The sequence below is a fragment of the Nanorana parkeri genome, unplaced genomic scaffold (genome assembly GCF_000935625.1).
Source record: "Nanorana parkeri isolate BGI_ZX_2015 unplaced genomic scaffold, ASM93562v1 scaffold153, whole genome shotgun sequence".
Classification (NCBI taxonomy): Eukaryota; Metazoa; Chordata; class Amphibia; order Anura; family Dicroglossidae; genus Nanorana; species Nanorana parkeri.
The window spans coordinates 2000214-2022650 of record NW_017306421.1 but is presented as its reverse complement, the minus strand read 5'-3'; the positions used below and the strand labels follow the sequence as shown (position 1 = coordinate 2022650).

At 43.5% G+C, this 22437-nt stretch overlaps 1 protein-coding gene across 1 annotated transcript in view; it reads left to right on the top strand.

Moving 5' to 3' along the window:
* Positions 1-12388, top strand: part of LOC108785272 (solute carrier family 22 member 6-B-like) — a 33504-nt gene extending 21116 nt beyond the window's left edge. The window contains exons 7-10 of the mRNA XM_018554323.1: positions 1733-1947; positions 5387-5495; positions 5571-5771; positions 12259-12388. Coding sequence (XP_018409825.1) covers positions 1733-1947; positions 5387-5495; positions 5571-5771; positions 12259-12346 — 613 coding nt within the window. The 3' untranslated portion in view covers positions 12347-12388. The remainder of the gene's footprint in view (positions 1-1732; positions 1948-5386; positions 5496-5570; positions 5772-12258) is intronic.
* The last annotated feature ends 10049 nt before the right edge of the window (positions 12389-22437 follow it).

The window sequence follows — 22437 nt, the reverse complement described above, 5'->3', positions numbered from 1 at the left end:
TTGCATGTGGCTTCCACCAAAATTAGAATAGAGTTGTAGGCAAGCTCCTCCATTCACTTCTCTTTTGTTAAATGTACTATCACCCAAGTATGCGTGCATACCAGCTATCAGATGATAGAAGAATTTTGCTCTTTTGGAGAAGGAGGGTAATGTTTTAAAGTGATATCACTTACATTTAAACAGTTAATAATTTAACCTGATTTCCTCACCATGGCTATGAAGGGGCGTATCTTCCCTGTTAAATAGTCTGGCTGACAAATTTCTGAGCTAATGCAAGTTGGTAATGTATCTTAAAAATTGAATTTGGACTGGTAGACTTATATGTGGTCACTTCTTAGATCAATTTTAAATTGCATCTGGTTAGACAGATGCAGTTACTAGTTTACATTATTATTTCTTACACTGGCTGCATCACACAGACCAAATAATATTGTGAAGAGGCCTAAATGCTGTGTGAAACTGGATTGTTTTAGGGGCACCATCTCACAAGTAATTAAAAATGGGATTTATTCAGCCTCTTTGAGAGTACCAACTACCACCTGAAATGCAATAGCAACCCATCTAGTTGAAATAAACGAAACATAGATGAACTCACTGATTATTTAAAAAAATATTTAACCAGTCATTTAAGTGAAACCTTTTGTTTATTATGAAAGTCTCCTTAACCAATACAACACAAGTAGTCATTATTAAACCAAATTGTTTGCCACTGTGTATAAGTAGATAATATAGCAACACATTATTACCCAATACAATAAGGAACACAACAAGCCAGATCTACTGACTGAGAAACAACACTGCATGCATAAAGAGATAGCAAAACAACAATTAATAGTACACTGTTGGCAGTAACTCCTAGGTCCTTTGTAGGATTTATGCATAGTATGTAGGTTCTGTAATGACGGGTTCTCCTCTAGATGAAACTGGCTCTATGGAAGTTGTGTGTAGCATCTGAGTTAGTAGCATCAGGAAGGTGTAAATAAGCCAGTCTAAGACAATCAGTGGGTATTGTGGGAGACTTGGTGTCTGCATACAGGCATGCCTCCTGAAATGTCCTTCAATTAAGATTTAGAGGCATACAGTGGGGGAAGTGGAAGAATAAAAGTTACAAAACTATGCATGTTTCCATTAAGCACTAGTGGCAGAAGCAGATGCGACATCAACAGGTGAGGCTGGAGTTCTACTTTAACAATTGTGTCTACAAAATGTGAGCTACAAAGAAAATTAGGAACATAGGACCAAGTGTCTAATTGTTTGCTGTTATGTAACCTTGCATGTGCTTCCTACGCAGGTCAATGTCTGACACTTTAAAAATGATGTGACTGTGCCAATACCCTCTATTTTATTACACTACCAAACAGCAGAACTAACAAACAACCAACCAAGTGCTCAGTGGAGGCCGCTTTTGAGTTGTCCTAATTTTACATTGTCATTAGTAACATCGCTGGGACTTGATGCAAACAAGCTGTTTGATCTCTTTTAACATGCACCTACATATGTTTTTTAAAAATACAGTGGGATGATAGTTTACTAATGCTTTGGAGGGTAAAGGGAACAAGCATACTTGAACTATGGCCAAAGTTGGACCCAAAGGCCATAGGTTTAGTAGTAGTATTTTCCATTTTTAACCCTTAACACTTTCACTATATGGGCAGTTATGTTTACATAATTTTCTCTGGACACCTAAAGAGCCCTTCAGATTTCTAATGTGCACTTTTTTTTCTATGACCAGGTTCAGTACCAGTTTTGCCTACTATGGTCTTGCCATGGACCTTCAGAAATTTGGGTTCAGCATATATATCATTCAAGTCATTTTTGGCTCTGTAGACATCCCAGCCAAGTTTTTCTCTTTTTTTGTGATGACTTATATTGGGCGTCGTGTTCTTCAGGTCTCTACTTTAATTTTAGCTGGTGCTGCAATTTTAGTGAATATCTTTCTTCCTGGAGGTAAACTTGATACACTCTAATTGTTTTGATGTTTTATTGTGAGTTCTTGTTCAGCCTCTCGGCCTACTTATCATGAAATAACTCAAAAATAATTATTTTGTAATTTAAGTTAAAAATCTAGCCAATATTGCCTATACACTGCTTGATTTTCATAAGAAATGTCTCTTGTTCAAGAATTTCTAGCAATCATAAAATGGCAAATTGTCACCAGCACACCAGGAGTATGCAAAAGAAAGGGACATTTATTTTCAAAGACTCAGGGGTCTATTCACAAAGCTGCCGAAGGATCTGGCCGTAGCTTCGGCCGATCCTTCGGCTAGCTTCGGCCCCAGGATAAAAAATTAGCCAGGATCATGTGATCCATCAGCTTTTAGCGGCGAGAGATAGGCACTGATAATTGTCACTGCAGAGCTTCTACTACAGATAGCAATGCCCTGTCCTAAAGCCCAAATCATATGAACCGTGCCTGTGAACCTTACACTGTATTTTGTTGAATACTGCTGTAGCCCCTACCACCTTTAGTGGAGTGGCTACTAGAAATGTAGTGATTGCCAGAGCTGTAGCCAGTCTGGGTGAAATATAGTTGGCATTTATCTGGTTAATTCCAGGTGTTCTGGCATTGATTGTGCCTGCTTGAGTGGAGTGTAGCTCTGCTGCAGTGTGGAACAACCAATGGGGGACACTGTGAGTGTGTGTGCAGTCCACCAGCCAATCACTGGGGCTCTCATAGCCAGTGGTGCATGCGGGGGCAGGGCATATATACTTAGGGGAATTGCCATGTGCTCAGTCCAGTTCAGTGATTGCTCAGAGTCCAGTCAGGGCTGGGTGCTGTCCATCCTGCCCCCGGGCTAGGCCTGGGGGTGGGAATTCTAAAGTGCAGGAAATGCTTTGCTAGGCCTCAAGCCTGGAGGAGGCCTTTGCTACTTATTAAGGAGAAGAACCAGGGAGGCTGATGGCTGCCGGAGGTGCCTGGAATAGAGTGGACCTCCGGTGCAAGTCTGGTGTCTCTAACGTTGCAAGATTCTAAGGCCCCCTTTCACACTGGGCAAATTGGGAATCCCAGTGGTGTCACCCGGGTGCGGGCCGCACCCCCCGCACCCCCCTTGTGACTCCACTGCCTGTTCACATTAATGACCAGGTGACAGCGGCCGCATCTGTTAGCAGCAGTACATATATAATCATATGTGATACATGCAAAATGGGACACCTGGGATTCCTGCCTCGGGAATCCCAAATTGCCCCATGTGAATGGGTCCTTGCAGCCACAGGCATAACTTTCAAAGGCAGATGAATGTTGGGATTTGTAATTTCACCACAGCTGGAGGGCCAAAGTTTGGCTACCCCTACTGTAGTGCATTGGGGTGCCATTGAAAATGAATGCCACTGTAATGCATGAAATGTGCAATGCTGTAGAGAGCATAGGTGTGAATGGGCCCTCATACTAACCGTGGCTGTAATCCGAACCTTCCCTGTAACCCCAACCCTGACACTATTTAGACCTAACTTAAAAAATAGTTTCTCTTCATTAATAAATCAGTAAAAATACAAAGCCTAAAAAAGTATAAAAATAGAAGAATGGGTCACATAAAATGCAGTCTGCCAAAAACACTAACATGGCAGTTTTTGTTTTACCTGTTGATCCTGCCAGTAGATTCGTTATTTTCGTCTGGCTTTAGCAGGCCAAGTTGTCCAGCTAAAGTAATAGTTACAGCTGAGACAAACCTTTATTACCACTTCTTTCATTGGAGACACTTTTTTTCCGATGACAGCTGTCTAGAAAGGGATTTCTCACTCACTTTGAAGATTTTTTCCTCTTATTTCCTGTTGTGTCTCAGAGACAGGAAGTAAAAGGAAATCTCCCTGATGGTACACATACAACAAAAGAGAAACCTCACAGGCATTTTAACCTATCCCTACTTTTATCTGAACCTAAAAAACAAAAAAAACGTGGCTTTACATACACTTTACAGTCCATTTAAAAGGCAATCCCACCAAAGGCTACCTTGTGAGAAGGATGACAACACTGCTTTGTGATTTTAGTGCATAATGAACAGTGCTGTCACTCTATTACGGGAAGTGAGAAAATAACAGATTGACTATCAGGATCAACAGGCAATAAAACTATGGGGTCTATTCACTCAGCTGCCGTAGGCCGTAGGCAGCTGAGTCAATGACCGACCTAAAGCGAAGTGAGCCAAGCGCTGTTCGGCTATTCACTTCAGGCTGGTACGTCTGATTTTAGCCGGGACTGAGCAGAACAGAAAAATAGTTAAAAAAGTACAAAAAAATAAATAGACAACGATTGTGCGGAGCTAGCGATGACAGCTAACTCCGCCCAACAGTTTTCTATTGGCCGGCGGTTCTGCTGCCGTCAAAAAAAAAGAAAGAAAAACTCTCCCGGGCACTCTGAGAGTCTCCCGCTCCTGGCCGCCCAGGAGAGTAACAGTGCTTTTTCTTTTTTTGTCTGACACGGAGCAGTGTCAGAATAGAAAAACATAAAATAATTTTTGGCCATAGGAATGCATTGCTAGATTCCTATTGGCTATTTCAATTTGCAATAGCCAATAGTAAACTAGCATTGCACCCGCCCTCTGCTGATGGATCTGATGGAGATCTGCAGCAGAGGGCGGGTGCAATGCTAGTTCACTATTGGCTATTGCAAATTGAAATAGCCAATAGGAATCTAGAAAAGTAGTGTTTCTCTCCTGGGCGGCCGGGAGCGGGAGACTCCTGGAGCGCCCGGGAGAGTTTGCTGTATGGAGATCAGTGTCCCTGGTTAGCTGGTAACCAGGGGCGCTGATCTCTCTGCAAGTGCCCGGAGCCAGCCGTAACATCACGGCCAATGGCCGGCCGCTCGGCAAGCTTCGGCTTTCAGCGCGGCTCAGCCGAGCCGAGGTATATGCCTTTGGCTCGACTGAGCCGCTCTACTAAGTTCGGGAGCTGTACGGGCTATTGTGAATAGCCTGTACAGCAGCCCTTCGGTTCTACTGAACCGAAGGGGTCCTGGGGCCGAAGCTAGCCGAAGGATCGGCTGAAGCCACGGCTAAATCCTTCGGCTGCTTCGTGAATAGACCCCAATGTTACAGGGTAAGCTTAGCAAAACCAAAAGTGCTATGATAATGCTAGAAACAAACTGTAGTTCCACCTCAACATTAAGTGCAGAGTGCAGACAGTGCTCTGACACTGTAAAGCTTGCAAAAGCCATTCATTACTGACCAAAGTGTCCAAAACATTGCCATTTTTGTCAGTCTGTGTAAATGGCTGATTTGCATAATATTATTTGTAGATGTTATATGGAAATAGCTGCAACCCCCCCAAAGGTATTTTTTTAGGTCCTTAGAAGAGACACCCATATGGAACTATGGAACTTATTGGATTGGACCTTATTGATTTAAGCACACTTGCAGTAAAACTTTCTACATTCATTTGTGTCTTCTAGACTATCATACTGCACGATTTGCAATGGTCGTGTTTGGGAAAGGATGTCTTGCAGCTGCATTTAACTGCGTGTTCTTATTCACAGGGGAATTATACCCAACTGTCATCAGGTAAGACATGGAGTGGGAAGATAAGACCTGATTTATTACTTTTCCTAGACTGATAATTTATTACTTCTATTTTAGGCAGACTGGCATGGGGCTGGGAACTATGATGGCACGCTTGGGAGGAATTGTTGCTCCGCTCGTTCAGATGACTGCAGATTATTATCACCACCTCCCCCTCATTATCTTTAGCCTGTGTGCTATACTTTCTGGGGTTGCAACTTCTCTACTTCCAGAGACACTTGGTGTGCCTCTCCCTGAGACCATACAGGATGTGGAAAGGTAGGTATCCCAGTACCGTTATCCTTTGATTCTGGCTACATACATAGTTACATAGTATTTGAGGTTGAAAAAAGATACAGGTCCATCAAGTCCAACCTTTGTGTGTGTGTTGGGCATGCGTGTCTATAAGAGTCCCTGTGTGGTCTAGTATTTAAGAATACCCGTACCCCTGTATCAGTGGCGGAACTACCGCCGGTGCAGACGCACCAGGGCCTCGGGCCTCTAGGGGGCCCAGCACAGTCCCAGCGCCAGATCGGTACCCAGCGGGCCCCCCATCTCTGCGCCGAGAGTGTCGGATCATCAAAAAAAAATCTTGCACCAGGGCCCTTTGTTCCTTAGCTCCGCCACTGCCCTGTATGTTACGGTCTCTTTAGGACGGTATCTAATTGATCTTTGAACAAGTCAATATTCTTAGCAGATATCACTGCTTGTGGCAGAGAGTTCCAAAATGTAACCACTCTAACTGAAAAGAAGCCCTTACACCCTTTGTTTATAAATCTTTTCTCCACCACCTCTAGTCCTTGTTAGGGAGTTTACAGTAAAAAGTATAGTGCCGATGTTTCCATCACCACTGAACCATTTGTACAGCAAAATCATGTCCCCTCTTAATTTTCTCACTTCCAGCGTGAACAAGTTTATACTTAGCAACCTTGTCTCACAGCTTTGATCCTCAGCTTTGATCCTCATATCATAGATAACATATATATTTTTCACCCCACTATACACCAAAGTCCAGACCCTGAGAGGAAAATGTTAGCTTGCCGCAGTGCGTAGGGGGTCATTCTGCACCCCCCAAGAGGACGGGTGCTACGTACTCTTGACTGAAAGTCTGAGCCACTGAGCATACAAGGCATTCTCTGTGTTTATCCCCATAGCTTCACAGGTCAGAGTTTGTAGTTCTTAAACTCTAGCTTCTATGTTAGGCTGTTGCCATAGTAAAAAAGAGCTCCTATTAAAATAATAGTATCGGTAACTTTACAAGGCTGTATGAATACATTCCAGACATGTCACTATTTAGAGCAACCAGGGCAGTTTCCATTGAGTACATGGTCCATACTTCTCCTACTGCATATCCTAAGACAGAGGCGGCTCTTTAATGAGGCAAATTAGGCGGTCGCCTTAGGCCTCGTGGCCGCCTAATTTGCCCTGCCGCACATTACCTCGCAGCCAGGTAACGTTATGAGCTCTCTGCCCTGTCGCTGTCAAACTCAGACTCTCAGTTTGGCAGCGACAGGGCTGAGAGCTCATCCGGCCGGTGGTCTTCTGGAGCTCCGCCCACCAGCCAATGGGAAGAGACCTCACCCCTCCCATCCACCACGCGAGGATTCCAATCTGGCTGGGAGGGCGGAGTTCAATCTGACTGGGAGGGCGGATCGTCAGGGGCAGATGGACAGGGACGTCGTCAGCAACTGCTGGTCCTGCACGGTCCCGCCCGCGAGACGCTCCCTGCACAGTCCAGGTGAGAGGCAGCCTTCACAGGCTACAGCAAAGGTGAGAGCCCTGTGGAGACCCTAGAGAGCCCTGGTGAGACCCCACAGAGCCCTGGTGAGACCCCACAGAGCCCTGCTACCCTGGTGAGACCCCCTCAGAGCCCTGGTGAGTGCCCAGAGAGCCTTGGTAAGACCCCACAAGGCCATGGTGAGACCCCATGGAGCCCTGGTGCTTGTGAGACCCCATGGAGCCCTGGTGCTTGTGAGACCCCACATCGCCCTGGTGAGACCCCACAGACCAGTGCACTGTGGGGTCTCGCCAGGGCTCTGTGTGGTCTCGCCAGGGCTCTGTGGGGTCTCCCCTGGCCTACTGTGGGGTCTAACAAGACTGGTTAGATCCCACAGAGCCCTGGTGAGACCCCACAGAGCCCTGCTACCCTGGTGAGAGCCCTGGTGAGACCCCACAGAGCCCTGGTACCAGGGCTCTGAGGGGTCTAATCAGGCTGGCGAGACCCCACAAAGCCATGGTTGGTGCCCTGGGGAGGCCCTACGGAGCCCTGGTGCGGGTGAGACACCACATCGCCCTGGGGAGACCAGGGCTCTGTGGGGTCTCACCAGGGCTATGTGGGGTCTCGCCAGGGCTCTGTGGGGTCTCGCCAGGGCTCTGTGGGGTCTCCACAGGGGACTGTGGGGTCTCCCCTGGCTCTAACCAGGCTGGTGAGACCCCTTAGAGCCTTGGTTTAACCAGGGCTCTGTGGGGTCTCACTAGGGCACTGAAGGGTATAATCAGGCTGGTGAGACTCTACATAGCCCTGGTTTAACCAGGGCCCTGTGGTATCCCACCGGGGCTCTTTGGGATCTCACCGGGGTCTGTGGGGTTTAACCAAGCTGATTAGACACCCACATAGCCCTGGTGAGACCTTACAGAGCCCTGGTTAAAGGAGGGCTTTGTAGGGTCTCACCAGGGCTCTGTGGGATTTAACCAGGACTGGTGAGACCCCACAGAGCCCTGGTAAGACCTCACAGACCCCTACTTTAACCAGGGATCTGTGGGGTCTCACCAGGGCTCTAACTAGGCTGGTGAGACCCCACAGAGCCCTGGGTTATTCAGGGCTCTGTGGGGTCTCACCAGGGCTCTTTGGGGGTCTCACTGGGGCGGCTCTGTGGGGTCTGGTTAGACCCCACAGAGCCCTGGTGAGACCACACAGGCCTGAGTGGGGCCTCGTGTTTAGGTTTCGCCTAAGGCCTCGCAAACTCTAGAGCCGCATCTGTCCTAAGATACTTATTAACTGCTACCTGGCCCCTGGCTACTAGCCAAAATAAGCACCATGTTTATCACAGTCATTTTCAGATTATAGCAAAGACAAAAATTCCCAAAGCAGAGTATAGAAATGAATGAGAAAGCAATACATACAGTAGGCCGTATAACATTTCCTACATACACAGAAAAAATGGGTTAAAAAGCCACCCTGTTATAGATTATAATAATAATAATAATAATACCTACCTGCCCCACCAATAATGCTCTTCATCTTCGCTCTCCTGCAGAGCTACACTTTCAGAAACATTGTCAGCACCTGACACCTTCGGATGTCTGTGTCCCCTGCTGCAGACATGTAATTCCATCCCTACAGTCACCCCCTTAGTACTGTGTCCCTGCAGAGCTGCAGTGATGTGGCAGATGGCGGTTGGAAACCAGAGTGCGCGGCAGGGGACATATTTGTTCAATACACCTAGAAAAATGAAATGCTGAAGTTTCTTTGACCAATGTAGCTCTTCAAGACACAGATTAGCTGCATTCACACCTAGGCAACATTGTTTTCGCTTGTTTCTATGTGCTTTTCCGCTGCAGGTTTTTGCATGCTTTATGCGCATCCATTAAGTTGCGCGCTTTTATGAGCAGATTGTGACACATTGATGTAAATGGCCAAATGCACATATAACGTGCAGAAACGCAGCAAAAACACGCGTTTTTGAACATTTCCATTGAAATCTATGGGGCCAAGATGCACTTAAGCTGCCAAAAAGAAGCTCATGTACTTTTTTTCCCGTGACAGGAATTTTGCTACAAGCAAAAAACGCTCAGATGTGAACATGGACATAGAAATTAATAGGATTTTGTTTTGGGCTTTTCTTTTAGCGTTTTGTAGGGCATAAAAAGCACTACTACATGCTAGGTGTGAATGAGGGCTGAGAGAATCCACCTCCTCCGCTACAGATGTTAGGCCCTATACAAACCTAGGTGTTCTGTAGTTTGAAGCTACAAAATGCTCAAACCAAGGAATCCAAATGTATTCTATTGCCCCTGTTCACACCTGCTGGTTGTAGCAAAACGCCTGGAGCTTGAAAAGTACATGAGCTTCTTTTCATGCAGATTTGAAATTTTTTGTCCCCATCGACTTCAATAGAAACGCCTTAAATAATTTTTAAACTTTTTTTGAGTGCTCTGTGGGAGTATTTTCACAGATGATGCTGCTTTCAATTGGGCCAAAATGGAAAACCATTAAGGCTTGAGCATTTTATTTTATTTTTAGCCAATGTAAAGCTAGTTACTAGGCAAAACAATGCTGAAAAGAGAATTATTTTGTAAGTGTTTTTCCCCATATTGCTCTTTAGGATCACAGGAGGACATATGCTAACCTTCTGACCCAAAGCTCAGTATATGGCGGGCTATTGCCCATCATATACTGAGAGCGCCGCAGCCATGACGGATCCCGACAATACTGCCTGGATCCACCCAACGGTGTGAGTGACAGTTGGCTCTGCCTATCTAGAGTCAGAGCCAGCTGTGCCTGCCCCCTCCCCCATTCGTTCCTCCACTCAGTGCTGGAGGATCAGAGAGGGGACGGGCGAAACCCTGCGGGGAGCGGTGACCCAGTCACCGCTCACTGCAGGGAGACAATCGGGAAGTAAGCTAATCGGCGGCATGTTTCTGCTCACTTCCCAATCAATAGAGCCAACCTGTGACAGCTTCTTTGTCACAGGTCGGCTCTGACTATGAGAATGAGTAGAAATCACTCACCTCATAGTTCTCCTTTTGGTTTTTGTGCATTTTCCAAATGTTTCTCATGCCCTCCCATTGAAGTCTATTGGGGCCAAAATACTTTCCAGAAGAGGTTCATGTACTTCAATCTACAAGTATTTTGCTACAAGCAATATAAAAATGTATATAAACATACATACACAAATACTATAGAGATGGCCGAGCGGTGCTGAGCCCACGTGCCAAGTAATGCCCGTTTGAACGATCAAGCGATGGTGAACGTGTATGGTTATATATTTTTTCTCTTTTTTTTTATGTTCTTTATTTTTACGCTCCCAACCCCCTTATGAGCGAGCAGTCAGCTCCTAATTAACCCAGTCCTTGCGCCCATGCGGCATCACCCATCATGCAGAGTGAGAACACCGCCGTAGGTAAATGAGTGATGGGAAAATCGTACCCAGTGAACGTGCAATCAGTCAGTGTTTGCGAAGATGTTTGCCGCCCCCTGCTGGCACGAACAGGGTATGCAGGGAGGAGACTATGTCCCTGAATGTCACGTGCAGACCGAAGAGCACCGTGGCCGGTGAGCGCTGCCCCCCCTAACCCACACGAAGCTCCGACATGCGCCCCGTTAACCCCCAGCCTATAGAGGCGACCTGACGAGCCCCGGCAGTAAGCAACGAGACCGCCGGCCGCCGGCGGCGTTTACCTGGATCGTGACGTCCGAACCGGAAATGACGCAAACCCCGGAAGTAACGATCGTCCGTAGCGAAGGCAGGATGCTGACGAAGGTCGTGCCCAGGTGAGTCTACCTGCCCCTTTTATGTGTGAGAGGAGGGAAGGACTCCTCCCACAAATACAGGCTAATCAATTAGCCTTCAAACATATATATACAGGTGAAACTCGAATAATTAGAATATCGTGCAAAAGTAATGGCCGTAATTGCTGCAAAAGGGGCCCAAACCAAGTACTGAGTACATATGCATGCTTGTACTTTTCAGAGGTCCGATATTGTTCTATGTACAATTCTCATTTTCTGAGATTGTGGATTTGCGGTTCTTGGGGTTTTCATGAGCTGTAAGCCATAATTATCACAATTATGACAAATCACGGCTTGAACTATCTTGCTTTGCATGTAATGAGTCTCATATATTAGAATACATCTCATATATTAGTTTCACCTTTTAAGTTGCATTAGTGAAATAAATGAACTTTGCACGATATTCTAATTATTCGAGTTTCTCTGCCCTCTCATTTTACAGTTAACTCATCTGGGTCATCCAGGATGGGAAAATAACATTCCAGAGGAAGCACTTATTGAGTGGGTCAGAGTTGTGCATGTAAGGATTGCAGTGTTGAGCATGTTCTTGAAGCATCTGTTGGAGAGCTTGATAACAATGTAGAACTTTCTCAGCTAAAATCAGTAATGGTCCCTTATTCTAATACCCTCTGTGGAGAAATACAAATATGCCTTCTTCTCGCCATCTCACCATGTTTTTCTCAACATAGGGCCTGTAATTTCAGAATCCTCTGACTCTTGCATGGATTACATCCAGTAAATTATGACTTTGTGCAAATCAGGTTTGACCAGCTGAACATGTAACGAAAATATGTTTGTAGAAGGTATCATAATAGTCTGGGAAAAACAGGATCTAAGCACCACTTCATCATCATCATCCCAAACCCGTGTATAGCAATATTCTGGCTACCATTTACCTCTAGTGGGACCTATGTTCTCCTCACTAGCTTTATCTGTCTGCTAACCCTATTCCCAGTACATTGGAGTGGGGAGCTCTGAGTTTCAGAGCAGTTCAGAAAAGACTCCCCTTCTGATTCCTGGTAGTGTTACTTCTGAATGAACACTAAGCACATCCTTTGGATTTTTTTCAATATCAAAGCAGATAAGTGGTGTACAGAAGTGTGGGGCAGGTGGCACTTTGACTGAAAACTTTGTTTTGTTAGTGTTTTCACTGTACAGGTTTTGAGGGTTTCCACATTGTGCTCCAGTTCCGCCATATCACTGTAATTATGATTTTAGTGTTATTTTTTTATTGTGTTGTTTTTTTCCCCTCAGAACTGATCATAAAGATAAGGGGACCAAAAGTGCTGAGGAGATGGCTCTGAAGAACACTGAGTATGACACAATAAATGGGAAATCCTAAGACTGCCCATTTTTCACCCATGGCAATACCAAACAGCTGAAAGGAAACATACGCACAATAATCTGGGAATTAACTCATTACCACTGTTCATTTTCAGATTAATAAACTTGTCAATATTAATCACTGTGTATTTTTTATTACTAAATGGCTTGATTGTTAAGTCAAGTTAAGTCTGGTTAAAAAAAGGAAAGATTGTAAGATATATCAAAAAACACCAAGGGGCCTATTTATAAACAATTCATAAAGCCACTGGCCCTGTGAATCTCTGTGAATATTCACGCTGTGTGAATGGATGCAAGAAATGACCATTCATGTTATATTTTCTTTATAAATCGAATGTATTTTCAAATGTCATCTTGTAATACCGCATTATGGCCACTAGATGAAGTTGAGGAGCATAGGAAATAAGTATTTACAAGATGACATTCAAAATTCATGCAAACATCTACATTAACATTCATTTTGTGCATCCATTTACAAAGAAAGAATATTCATAATCAAAGCGATTTGCAGGGCCAATGGCTCTCCTAATTAGAAATACACCCCCAAGTGTCTTATTCCTGAAATGGACAATACACTTCAACAGTTGCCATAAAGAGAGATTCTTCGGTGGTACTTTGTGCCTTTACTATTCACATATCTGTATGACTATTCCTAAGCAACAAAAGTCAATTATCAATTTTGCCCAATATTATTTTCTCGAGAAGAAAACCCATACCTTCAGCACTTAAATCAAATATTAAAACTAAATCTCATAGACAGAAATAGATTTGCAAATTTTGACAGATGGAAATTCAGTGATGAGTCATACATATCTATCTTATATAGGGTCTAAAAAGGAGGAAAAGAAAGAGAAATGAACATACAGGTAGTAGTTATTCCTGGACCAATTAAGCCTTCACTGAAACATGGATGTGAAAAAAAATATTTTCACGTGTATAAAACAGAACTGCAACAGCATTATAACATCACAGCAGGTTGAGAGGATAATGAAGAAACCATAGAAGTTTTTTTTTTCACAATGCTTACTCTTTAAAGTACAACTGTAGGCCTTTGTATGACAGTCTAAACAAGCACCAAATCCAATTAATTTGTAATTCAAAAGCCTCAAAAAGTATGGAAAAAAACACTCCCTACCATCCCTGTCTCAGCCAAATCCTCCTTCATTTGTGTCTCATCTGGTCCCCCTCCCAGACACTAGGAGTAGGAGGGTTTCAGGAACAGATGCAGTGCTATGAATCCAGAAAGGAGTGTGCAGGACTAGATATTGACAGGTGCTGATTGACAAGCTACAACATTTTTTATCCCACTGTAGTGCAAGCAGGAACAGGCTACATGAGAGTGGCAACGCTGCTCTGAATTCAGGAGCAGTGCAGCTTCATTGTCACACCATCACAGGAAGCTTTATTAAGTGGACTTCAATGGTAGGCTCAACAGGTATTTATGGGACTAAGAGATAACTATAGCTGCAGATGAGGAACTCTTGGAATCTAAAAAAATAACCCTTGCAGTGGGGCTACCCCCTCACTGAAAGAGTTAACTGCTTGTTTTGGTCTAGGGGCTCAAATTAAAAAAATATACTCACCTGATCATCGGTCCCACCTGGCTGTTAAACCAGTCTCCACAACCTCTTCATCCCCGGGCTCTATCCGACTTTGTGATTGGGGTGGAATGTGAGATCGCACTCACAGAGTCGGATAGAAGTGACATTTCAGGACCAGTGGCAGATCAGTTCTTCTGCACATACAATTTGCGAAGCCGATCTGCCCTGGAACAGCTGAGAAGCGTTGGAATGCTTGACCTATTGGTGGTCACACATTCCACTTCCAAAAAACTGGGCGGGATTACATTGAAATGTGTGACCACGTCACCGTCACAAACTTTGATAGAACACCGCCATCAGGGCGGTACGGTCGGTACCCATGTGAGGGGTTTGGGCAGCCTGGGGGGTCCCTTACATGAGTATCAGCTGTACCAGGGGCGCATGGCAGAGGTGACAGGGGAGGGGGTGGAGGAGGCCAGGCCCCAGCAGCAGCAGGTAAGAGGAGTTGGGAGGTACCATGGAAGTACAGGAAAAGGGACCCTGGCTATGCATGGTGTCCTCTGCAGGGTCACTCTCAGGTGGGCTCTGCGCAGCCTCAGGTAAGCCCTGAGTCCAGTGCGTTACTAAGCCCGGAGTCCAGTGCGTTACTAAGCCCAGAGTCCAGTGCGTTACTAAGCCCACATATACCTATATACATGCTATACATAGCATAAAGGTAAAAAACAATATATGCAATGTTATCTTCATTTTAGATGTCAAAAGGGTTTTGTGGCTCCCAGTGTTTTCTTTTCTGTGGGAAACAGGTCCAAATGGCTCTTTGAATGTTTAAGGTTGCTGACCCCTGCCCTAGACCAAAGAGAGCATTTTTTTAAAAATAACTGACATTCCTCTTTAAGGGCTGCAGCACATATTTTTTTATGGAAGGTCATAGTTCTTCTTTAAAGTATTTTAGTTCTGACACACTTCATAGCTAGGCTCAAAGAATCACCAGCATCTGAAACAAAATGACATTTCAACATTAAAGTCAAAGTAATATTTTCATTACTGCAGTCATGTAGACAAAAATTAAATAGCATGAGTAATCTATACTTCTATCTTTCTTGTTGATATTCTGGATACTATTCATTTATCAGGACATTTTGGTCTGTTAATAGGCACATTGGGTTTTATTAAAAGAGTATACAGTGTAGGCCATAGCTGCAGTCACATGTGCACCTATGGAAACTTTCTGGTGGGTCAAAGGTTGATGAGACAGCTAAGGATGGGCATGTGAAGGAATTGTAAGAAAGAGTTACTGTCTTCTGTGTGCTCAGTGAACAGTCTCTTCCTTTGTAGCAAATATTTTTTATGAGGTCCCTCTGCTGTGCTTCCTCTATTAGAATAAAAGAGTACTGGTCTCGGTCATGATCTCCATGACTGAAGTTTTGGCCACAACAGCAGCACGTTTAATGTTTTTCTCCTCATGCAGAATACCCAATAGATTGGTTACCTCTGCTCTGGCTAATTAAAAAGCACATTGTCAGTAGATATTGGGCCTCTGTATGCAAGGCAGTCTGGCCACCAATGATCAAATCGATAACGGTGTAACAGAGGTAAATGACCTCAACATTAGGTAAATGGTGTCATTCATGAAGACTCCTTATTGTATGGGCTACTGTAGTACAGACACTCTTGCACCATGATATTACAATTATTGTTACATTGAATTGGTTACCTCCAATTCCTAGATAACACGCAACTACAGTTCTGTGCTAAATGGGGTTCATATAAAAGTTTTTCCATTAGTTGATATATATCGTTTGCCCAATTAGGCCCCTGGCCTATTTGTTTTCAACATACAATAAATTATTGCAAAGTCCTGTATATCCAGAAACAATGTAGCAGCTTCATTGGTTGGTGTAACAGTAAGAAGCAGTGGGTAGTCAGGACTGCATGGACATCAAGGGTGTAAGTGCAGAGTATTGGGAGGTTATACTGTATGTGTTTATTGCAGAACAAAGGCCCTTTCACACAGGCATTTCGATCAGGTCTGCCTGTCAGCTTTTCAAGCGGATCTGATCGGAAGCCCGATGGTAATCTATGGTCAGCCGGTTCTAAACGAACGTGTGTCCATTTACGTCCAGTTATCCCTAGCTCCTGTCAGGTCCAGAAAAACAAGTGGATCAGAGTTACGTTTCAACAGACCTAACCAGGGCTGGCCTTAGGGGTGTGCGAGCTGTGCGGCCGCACAGGGCGCCATGGCAACAAAGGCGCCAGGCTGCCGACACAGCTCGTCCTCGGGGCGGCTTGTCTCCTCACCGCTGGCCATCCGACATGACAGCGTTCCCTCCAGCGCCCCCCACCCCAGGGCCGGATTTACTCTCCCTGCCACCCCAAGGCCAGGTCCTGTGATGCGCCCCCCGGGAACAACCCTGTGAACCTTCCCTCCCTTCCCATCAATGGAGAATGGCAACCAGATGGCAGGGCTGTGTCATTTATTTTTACTGTTTCTTAATTTTTTTAAACTTTTTTAAATAAAATAAGACCTAGTTGTGACCATTCCCAGGGCTGGTGGTGGAATAAGGGGGAACTTGAAGAGCCGCGGGAGAGAATCAGCGGTGCCAACGAAGCCAGCGCTAGAGGAAGCGAGGCGGCAGTGAAGGGAGCAGAACCGCAGAAGCTGATGCTTCCTCTATAGCGCCGGCTCCAGTCACAGGCGGAGTAATACCAAATGCCCTCCGCCTGTGAGGAATCCATAGTGAAAGCGCACTTTGCTCATTCTGGCCAGCGATTGGTTACCAAATTGCTCTTGGAAAGCTACGTCACCCCTGATTGCCCTGATATCCCTATTCCTAAATTTGCCACTCACTCCTGTCTTCTAAGTCTTCTACCGGTATTATGGTATGGTAAGACCTACCCCAAAAATAAGACCTAGTGTGTTTTTTTTAAACCAAAAAAAATATAAGACAGCGTCTTATTTGCGGGGAAACACGGTAAGTGCAGGGGGGAGGGGGAGCAGGCTGCACACTGTTTACATGTGAAATCGGCGACATCGCCGATTTCACATGTAAACGAAAAATCGTCTGCCTCACTCTACATGGGTGGGGGCGCAGGAGGGAGTGCTGCCTGCTGTCAGGATGGAGGAGCGGTGAGGGGGAGAGAAGCCGCGCCCGCAACTGTCAGGATGGCCGAGCCCTGGACCTAACCATGACAGATCAGAGGTAATCTGATGTAAATGCCTGTTTACATCCAATTCCCTATAGACCAACATGGGTCTGGTAATTTTTTTTTTTTCTGAAATGGTGGCATTCATTTCAATCAGCAGGTTGTAACTGAAGGCGCCCATCTGAAAGGGGCCTAAGTATCTGGGGTCAAAACACCCTAGAACAAATTCAATTTAGGAAGGCCTTGTGTTTCCATAACACCAGGTTACTACAACATGCACTGTTTATGGAAGTAAATCTGAAGCTGTGAACAGGTGAGCTATGTTACAAGCCATTGCCTCTTTTTCTGCTTTGGCTTAAGTGCCCAGTCCTAGAAATGATCATTGTGCCCTCTCTCTGCCTTTTTGGGCTTGTTGCAATGTTTGAATTAGCATGTGCTCAGTAAAAGACTTCCTCAGGATAAGAGTATGATCATTGACCAGTCATAAGATTTTCCAAAGTACCTATGGTCTCATGAACATAGTGGTTTCAATTATGAAGTTTCAGATTTTGCATAGATAATAAAAGGTCTATAGCATATTATATATGTATTTTTACTCACCTTTCCAGAATATGTTCTTGCTCATGAATGCGTTGTTTTATAATAGAGATCCATAAACGTAAATGTGAGTTAATATTATTTATACATATAATAGAAAGGAAACAAGAAATGTTTTTCATATCACAGTATGGTAATTAGTCTAGAATTAGTAATTTTGTACATATATGTATGCTAACAAGAGGACTACCATAGTAACCTAACATTAGGTACATCTTGCAGTACAGGCTGTTTTTGTTTAAATTAGATACAATACAATTCCAAATGTGGTTACTTAAAATAAACTATTTTCTTTGTATTACATTTCCCTGCTATGTTTCTCTACCTCCCTACATATTAATGGTGCTGTTATATTTGATATGTTGGAACATCCTGTGCAGGAAAGATTCAATCACCAGCCTCAATCTTTTTGGATGAAGTGTTGCAATGGTTTGAAGATGGCCTTGCCTCCTTTTTGTGATTCCCAATCTTTTATGTAATTCCCAAATCCAATAACTCTGTTCCAATGTTGATAGTCACAGTTTGTTGAATGCCACACTTTTATATATATTCTCAGTATGACTTGTGCGAATCTTGTCTGTGTTAATATTTTAAAAAGTTGTAGGGTCATTCTGTCATAATAGCAATTCCTAAAGACGTAGGTGTTTTTACTTTACCATTCTCTTGATAATCGGGTACTGACTGGATCCTTAGTGGTCGACAAAGTCACCTATCCAGTAAACTCCTAATGACTTAGGATACCCTGATCTGCTTGTGGTGGCCAGATCAGCACTTTATAGCATTAGAAGGATGCAAAAAATGATAACAAACAGAACTTGCATAGGAAATACCTGTATATGTATTACCATTGCAATGTCTAATATTTTGCACAATAGACAACATTCAATTCATTAGATCCCTGTACATATATAGTGGCAAAATGTTTATTTTATATAAATGGTCCTCCTAAACATGCAAACCTTTCCCCCAAGAAGAAGCATTCGAGTGACATTTATTTGTTCCTTAGTTAGTGTTTTCTTTCTGAACACCATGCCTGACCATTACCATCCAAGGAGTCCATAATCATACATGAGACTTCCATGATGACTGGTCACAACGGACATTCTTCTGCCCTACACATATACAAATAGAGAGATTATCATATGGTATGAAAAATGCTGGCTCAGCTATAAGATACCCTCTGTTACAGAGGATAACTGGAGATGAATGCCAACTTGAAGAATAGCCAGTAGGATGGAAATATATTGTGGTTTTGCAGATAACAAGCGAGTGGAATCCTACACTGCTAATGGGATGCAATAGGGAGATACAATGTGCTATCTATTAAAATGCCCCTTTTACCCAAATTCTTTAGAGCAACGGTTCTTAACTCGTGGGTCGCGACCCAAAAGTGGGTCGCGACACCCTCTGCAGTGGGTCGCGGTGTCATGTCTGCATAGACCGGCCCATCTGCATTAGAGAGAACTAGAGGGGGAATTTGTGGTTCAGCCTGTGGGAACCTCATAATGTCAAACTGTCCCCTCTCTCTCGGCCTCCCCCGGGCTCTCCGATAAAGTGATATGGCCCGGGGAGAGAGGACTATTTCCTCACTTTCAGGTGTAGGCCGGTGTGCTGCGCTTGGTTGTGTGTGATCCACCTATTAATTAGTCTCTAAATTGTGAGTATAGAATGTAAAAATCTATAGTGTATATAAATATATTTTATCGTGTGAAAAAAGGTTGTATTGTAAAAAATTATGGTTATAAAATCTGGTAGAAAATGGCTTGAACAAGTGAATTATTCCATATGACAATCAAAAATAAAAATAAAAATAAAATAAACGAAAAAATGTGGATAAAATGGAAGAGAATGTGGATAAAACTGAATAAAGTGAAAAAGTGGAAGATAAAAATATATAAAAATGTTAAAACTCGCTTGGATAAACAGTCAAAAGCTACAAACCAGTATGCAAAAATCTGTATGCAAAAAAAAGCTGGCTAATTCTTGTAAGAATATATCCTAGCGCAACTATTTTGGTTATAATTTCCTCACTTTCGGCCGGTTATATATATATATATATATATATATATGTTGCTGAATACTGCACAAGTTGTTTTGTGTAATAAATTAAAATGTTTCAGAAATGAAATCATTTTTGGGTCACGCCTTAATGATCAAGGAAACATGTGGGTCCCGAGGTTACACAGGTTGAGAACCACTGCTTAAGAGGTATGTAAGTATTATTATATCGCGATCAATATTATGTATATAATGAGATAGATAGATAGATAGATAGATAGATAGATAGATAGATAGATAGATAGATAGATAGATAGATAGAGTAAAAGTACTAGTGTTACAATTCTAGCAACTATCACACTATCTGACAATAATCTACTACACATTAACTTGGTTGTTTTGAATAAATAATGCAGCTAATCTGAGTATACAACACATTAACTTACGGGAAAGGTAAAGGTTATGACATTTAGTATTGAAATCCCTATTAATATTGTAACATTTTCACCATTTTCAAGTTTAGAAAGTTTCTGTTCTGAAACAAAAGAACACATAGTTAGCAGATTTTATAACATACTTGGCATGGGCTTTATCTCCATCCACTGTAACATTGCACTTATTTGGGTATGCAGTCATTGCAACGCTCTGAAATAATTAAAGGAGGAAGCATTGGGTGATGTGAGTCATAGATGTTCCTTCACTCAGTTGCTGCATTGGAAAAGGGTGACTGACAGTCAGTGAAATAAGAGATGGAAATACATCCTCTTCTCCTGCCCTAAATGTACTCATGTTGCCAATCACAAAGCAATAATGACTTTATGAAAAAGGACTTTTCACGTATCCTAATGCACTTGTTTCTGTGATAAATGATAAACAATTTCTGGGGTGCAGAGCCCAGTAGGGAAAGCTGGATGTCTCTGCAGACCGTCAGGGTATGGTTACCAGATGAAATCCAGTGACACCCTACTGACCAAAACCACTTATCATAACACCGTCTGAAAATACTTGCCCCCATTTGTAGCCACACCCACAAAATCATTCCACCATTTTTAAAACTGCTTCAAACTATTGGACAAAGACTTTTGGAACAAGAGGCAGACATTCGAACTACAAAGAAATTTTTTTTTTGCAAGTAGTAGGCACCAGATATGCATGGTTAGGAAGGAAGCCTTGAAGATATCAAGAAGAAAAATGCTTCTCACCGAAGGCCCCCCACATCTAGGTATGGTACTGCTGCTGAGACAGGGCCCCAATTAGAAATCATGGGACCCTGTGCATCCTACCTGACTGGAGCCCCCCAACAGGGAGCCCCTGCCAAGCCCGGAACCCCCAGCTGACCTTATGAGGCTCAGGCCCTTTATGGAAGTACTGCCTGTAACCCTCTTTGGAGGTCCTGGCCACCACACCTTATGATGGGCTCCCTCAGAAATAGCATACATTGAAGGAAATGTATCAACACTGGAGCAGACAAAATCTGGAGAAGTTGCCCATAGCAGCCAATCAGCTTCTACCTTTCACTTTCACAAATTGAATACAGGATCTGGTTGGTTACTATGGGCAACTGCTCCAAATTCTTTCTGCTCCAGTTTTGATACATTTCTCTCATTATGTTTGGCTCTATTACACTGGGCTGACATTATGTACTATGGACACGTGTCACCGACAAATAGGGACAGATGGCAACCATACACTGTCTACAACCCCAGTTCCAAAAAAGTTGGGCTGCTGTGTAAAATCTATATACAAACACAATACAATGATTTGCAAATCTCATAAACCCAGATTTTATTCACAATAGAAAATAGAAAACCCGTCACATGTTTAAACTGAGAAAATAAGGTAATTTTGAAATTGATTGCAACATGTCTCAAAAAAGTTGGGACAGTGCAACAAAAAGCTGGCAAACTAAAGGTGCCCATACACCTGCCGATTATCGTACAATAATCGCGGGTGATCCCGCGATCATACGATAAACGGCAGGTGTATGGGCAGCGCGCGACCGCTTCTACTGTAAGGTTGCCTGCCTTTCGTCTTCCAAGCACGATGGAAAACCTGACGAAAATCTACGATTTTCGGCGGGTTGGTAGGGTGCTCGGAAGACGAATGCCGCACGGACCGGTGTGCGGAAGCGCACACTGCCCGCTCAGCACTGCAATCATCGGAAGCCCTCCCCTCAGCAGGGAGGGCTTGCAAGGATCACAAGTACGATCTGCCTGTCTAAGATGGGCAGATCGTACAAAATTTTAATCACCTTACAACCATCGCACAACGAAAGTCATGCGATGGTTGTAAGGTGTATGGCCAGCTTAAGTGTTACTTACAAGGAAGAACGGGAAGAACATTTAACTACCATGGCAAGGGTTTAATGTGATAGATGACATAACGCTGTACATTACTAGGCAGTCTGCAAGCACAGCCCAAAACCGATCATTACAGAAGTTACATTTTAATATACAGCTGTATGTTTACGAGGCCAGTGCTTGTATCTTTAGTACAATATGATCCCTTTTCACACAGGGCTTTTGCTTCCAAAGTGCATTAAAAAAAAAGCTGTGTGAAAAATGGTCCTAACCCCTGACTTGACCTAACTCTAGCAATCAGCATAACTCTTACAATGAATTTTGACCTGAATTTAAACCTGTCAGTTAAAGTATAAATAAAAAAGTTTTTTAGTTTTAAATACAGTAGATATATATAGGAAAGTCTCTTGAAATAAGAACCTATCTCGGTACTTCATGGGACAGATCATTTAGCTATCAAATCTCAATAAAACATGGCTTTTATTTTATCCAAAATAAAAAACTTGAAA